At 46.3% G+C, this 5,000-nt stretch overlaps 1 protein-coding gene across 2 annotated transcripts in view; it reads right to left on the bottom strand.

Moving 5' to 3' along the window:
* Positions 1–5,000, bottom strand: part of LOC144965607 (polypeptide N-acetylgalactosaminyltransferase 5-like) — a 26,295-nt gene that overhangs the window by 9,832 nt on the left and 11,463 nt on the right. For both annotated transcript variants that reach the window (XM_078901149.1, XM_078901148.1), the window contains exon 4: positions 4,367–4,517. In XM_078901149.1, coding sequence (XP_078757275.1) covers positions 4,367–4,517 — 151 coding nt within the window. The remainder of the gene's footprint in view (positions 1–4,366; positions 4,518–5,000) is intronic.

The following is a 5,000-nucleotide window of genomic DNA, read 5'->3' as shown; positions in this document are numbered from 1 at the left end:
CCCAGGATCTCCACATACTCTGCCCAGGCCGCGCCCTGGAGAGGACACTCCAGTCTCACCTTCACCGGTGAAGAGTAACAACACGGAAGACAGCAGTCTACGAGTGATAAGTCCTTGCTCGATTGGCGTAGAGTTGGACGCTACGGGTTGTCTTCGACGGTGGGAGGGATCATCGTCATCCTACTGGTCAGCTACCGCCCGCCCCAAGCTGGGCAGCCCCCAGCCAGAAAGGTGTTGACCCGCCACGATCTGCCTGCTTCAGAGGGTGCCTGGAGCTTAGAGCTTGCAAGCTTGACAAGTGGATCGTTAAACTGTGTACCAGGCAAGCAAATGAAAAAGAAAACGAAGTCCCCAGCTCTTCGATTAGCAAGCTGGAATGTAAGAACTATGCGCTCAGGACTGACAGATGACCTTCAGGCCATGGACGATGCTCGAAAAACAGCAGTAATTGATCGTGAACTTAACAGATTGAACATCGACATAGCAGCCTTGCAGGAAACGCGACTCCCAGAGAGGGGATCCCTGAAGGAGAAACACTTTACATTCTTCTGGCAAGGAAAAGGCACTGAAGACGTGAGGGAGCACGGTGTTGGATTTGCAGTACGCCATACATTGCTTCCTATGATCGAACCGCCAACAGACGGCACAGAGAGAATTTTAAAGCTGCGCCTGTCATCCATGCAGGGCTCGGTGAACCTTGTTTGCGTCTACGCCCCAACACTGCAAGCTTCGGTTGAAGTAAAGGACCAATTCTATGAGTCATTAGACGCCATTGTCAACAATATCCCAGAAGTGGAGCACATCTACCTTCTTGGCGACTTCAACGCGCGAGTTGGTGCTGACAAAGAATCATGGCCAACCGTTTTGGGGCACCACGGCATAGGAAAGATGAACGAAAATGGTCAGAGGCTTCTTGAACTCTGCTGCTATCGCAAACTATGCGTGACGAACACCTATTTTCAGAACAAGGCATGTCACAAGGTGTCATGGAGACATCCAAGGTCAAAACACTGGCATCAGCTGGACATGATCATTACTAAGCGCGATTCTCTTAACAATGTTTGTAACACCAGGTCCTATCAAAGCGCTGATTGCGACACTGATCACTCTTTGGTTGCCACAAGGGTGAAACTGACACCAAAGAAACTTCATCACTCAAAGAGAAAGGGCCAGCCCAGGATCAACATCAGCAAGGCAGCTTACCGGGAAAAGAATATAGAGTTCAACGAGCAACTTGAGAAGATTCTCAACACAGCTGATAGAGAAGCAGAACAAAACGCACAGGACAGCTGGAACTATCTTAGAAACGCCATTTACAGCACTGCAGTTCTGACATACGGCAAAAAGGAGCGCAAGAGCAATGATTGGTTTGAAGCCAGAATTACTGAGATGGAGCCAGTCATTGATGCCAAGCGCAGCGCACTTGTCAGTTATAAACATAAACCGAGTCAGAGGAACCTGCAGGCGCTGCGAGCTGCACGCAGCAAAGCACAGCAAACAGCACGACGTTGCGCCAATGACTACTGGCTTCAGTTATCGGACAACATCCAGCAAGCGTCTGAAAGTGGCAACATAAGGGCCATGTATGAGGGCATCAAACAGGTGACAGGCAAATCTACAAAGAAAACTGCACCTATTAAATCCAAGACAGGGGAAGCCATCACTGACAAGGACAAGCAGATGGGTAGATGGGTAGAGCACTACTTGGAACTCTACGCCAGAGAAAACACTGTCACCCAAAAAGCGTTAGACGCAATTGAAGAACTGCCAGTACTGGAAGAACTAGACGCAGAACCAATCATGGAGGAGCTCAGCAAAGCAATCGATGCTCTGGCCTGTGGCAGAGCACCCGGTGACGACAGCATTCCACCCGAAATCATCAAATGTGGAAAGCCAGCCCTCTTGGAACCACTACATAAACTCCTGTGTCTTTGCTGGAGAGAAGGCAGGTACCCCAGGATATGCGTGATGCCAAGATTATCACCCTCTACAAAAACAAGGGAGACCGTAGCGACTGTAATAACTATAGGGGAATCTCTCTACTGAGCATTGTGGGTAAAGTCTTTGCGCGCGTTGTCCTCGCTCGACTGCAAGTCCTCGCCGAACGTATCTACCCAGAGTCGCAGTGTGGCTTCAGAGCCAAGAGGTCGACAGTGGACATGATCTTCTCAGTACGTCAACTTCAGGAGAAATGCAGAGAACAGCAGATGCCCCTCTACATTGCATTTATTGACCTGACAAAGGCATTTGACCTTGTTAGCAGGAAGGGCCTTTTCCAGCTGCTAAAGAAGATTGGCTGTCCTCCTCAGCAGCTTAGCATCATTGCCTCCTTCCACGACGACATGAAGGGCACCATTAGCTACGACGGTGGAGCCTCTGAACCCTTCCCCATGCGCAGCGGCGTGAAACAAGGCTGTGTCCTCGCACCGACTTTGTTTGGTATATTTTTCTCCTTACTGCTGAAGTTCGCATTCAAAGAGTCCCCAGAAGGAGTCCACTTACACACCAGAAGTGATGGGAAGCTGTTCAATCTGGCACGGCTGAGAGCAAAGACCAAGGTCCGCACAGTCCTCATAAGGGAAATGCTATTTGCAGATGATGCAGCTCTATGCGCGCATACCGAGGAAGACCTTCAGCGGCTGATGGACAGGTTTTCCCACGCATGCAGGGAATTCGGGCTGACGATCAGCATCAAGAAAACAAATGTAATGTGTCAGGATGTCCCCTCTATACCAGCAATTTACATTGACAACGAGGAGCTAGAAGTCACTGATCACTTCACATACCTGGGCACAACCATCACCAGCAACCTCTCACTTGATGCAGAATTAGACAAGCGCATCGCCAAAGCTGCCGCTGTCATGGCACAACTGAGCAAGAGAGTGTGGACCAACAACCAACTCACTTTGAACACCAAACTCAGAGTATACCAGGCATGTGTACTCAGTAGCCTACTGTATGGCAGTGAATCCTGGACAACATATGCCAGACAGGAGAACCGCCTGGAAAACTTCCACATTCGCTGTCTACGACGAATTCTCGGCATCAGGTGGCAGGACAGACTCACTAACAATGCAGTGCTAGAAAGAGCTAACTCCCTCAGTATGCATCTCATGCTCTGCCAGCGACGTTTGCGATGGCTTGGTCACGTACACAGGATGGACAATGGACGCATACCCAAAGACATCATGTACGGTGAACTAGCTTCTGGACGGCGACCAACTGGCCGTCCAGCTCTGCGCTTCTATGAGGTCTGCAAACGAGACATGAAATTGACAGGCATCGACTCAAACACCTGGGAGTCGCTTGCTGACGACCGCAGCGGCTGGAGATATGCGGTGATGGAGGGAGTGAAGAGAGGTGAGGAGAGGAGAAAGACGAAGTTTAAGGAGAGGAGAGCAAGGAGGAAAGAGAGGCAGCAGATCCAAATACCAAACGCACAGTCAAACTATGTGTGCAACAACTGCGGTAGAGACTGCCATGCAAGGATTGGTCTGCTGAGTCACACCCGTCGTTGCTCTCAACAAGACTGATGAGACTAAAGTCATACAGGGCGCAAACCATCGTCTCTCGAGACGGAAGGATGCCTACCATCTAATAATATTAGGCAATGGACGTTTCGGGTACAAACCCTTCTTCAGCACAACAATAAACATATAAACGTTGAAAATAAATAAAATGAAATGGAGTGTAAATTATATCCTCTGGACTCGGTGGTGGTTGGAATGTGAATGAGGCGTTAGTATGTGCGTGAGTATGTGAGTAGAAAGTTCCTAGGGTGTGATAGAAATTATAAGGGCAGGTCGGACGGAAACTTTCAAGAAAGTAACGTAAGATAAAAGACAATAGAAATGTAATAGTAGAAGTAATAGTAATAGAATAAATCGTTTTAGTAGTAGTGATAGAAGTAGTTGTAGTGCTGCTGTTTTGACGAAGGGTTTGTACCCGAAATGTCCATTGTCTGTATTGTTTCCATTCGAAGCCTCTATATTATTATCACTCTTCCAGTTAGTAGTATTTTCACGATCCCAAGCTTTAGGTAGCCACCACCGCTCTCTAATATTATATATCTATATGTTAAGACGAGCCTTCCTCCTCTCTCTCTCTCTCTCCTTCTCTCTCTATCTATCTATCTAGCTACCTATCTATCTATCTATCTATCTATCTATCTATCTATCTATCTCCCCCACCCCCTCACACACACACACACACACACACACACACAGAACGTGTCCAGAAATAAATTTAAAAGAAGTCTAAGTTTTAAGACTTTTTGACAGCGTGACGATTACCTCGATACATTGATTTAAAAAATAAAAGTTTTTAGGCCAAAGTGAGTAAAAATAGTTTTGTCAATAGGACTTACTCTGGCATGCTCAGTTTGATGCTTCTTCTTAGAGGAATCTTTTCACTGGCAAATTGGTTTACTTTGAATTGCTTGTATCCTTCATCGCGACGTGCCTTCTCCAGTTTTGTAAGGCTGTTTGTATTAATTCGTACTCCCTTCCCACCGAAACCTGAATGTATTTGAGAATATGTATTCTAAATAAATGTCTGACCAAATGATTGGATAAACGAAATGGATTTAGACTGTTATAAGTTAAGTGTGAATATTAATTCAGAAAGGTGGGTGGGCCAGGCACTTAAATGAAGTGAATAGAAAATACCAGAGGAGTGGTGGTTGGCGTCAATTGTAGAGCGGCCCTTCTCGTAACAGTAGGGTCGTGTGTTCGAATCCTCATCGCCGCAAAGTTGTTGTTTTATTATTGATTTTACTTACTTGATTTGTTAATGAAAATATTATATTCTTGTATGATTTATATTGGCAATTGCCTAAAATAAATGTCTGAATCCTTGAATCCTTGTTATTTTGTCCTCTGGCACTTTTCAACTCACTTCATTTGTTGTTATTAAGTTTGTCTGCGCCGTTCGTTCTATCGTCGAAAGATTTAACAAAAGATAGAATGATCTTCGAGTTGTTTATTTACTCGATGAAAACC

The sequence above is a fragment of the Berghia stephanieae genome, chromosome 2 (assembly GCF_034508935.2).
Source record: "Berghia stephanieae isolate SIO BIC M18660-M18661 chromosome 2, UCSD_Bste_1.3, whole genome shotgun sequence".
Taxonomy (NCBI): Eukaryota; Metazoa; Mollusca; class Gastropoda; order Nudibranchia; family Aeolidiidae; genus Berghia; species Berghia stephanieae.
The sequence above is the reverse complement of the archived record's forward strand: the minus strand, read 5'-3'. Positions and strand labels throughout refer to the sequence as shown.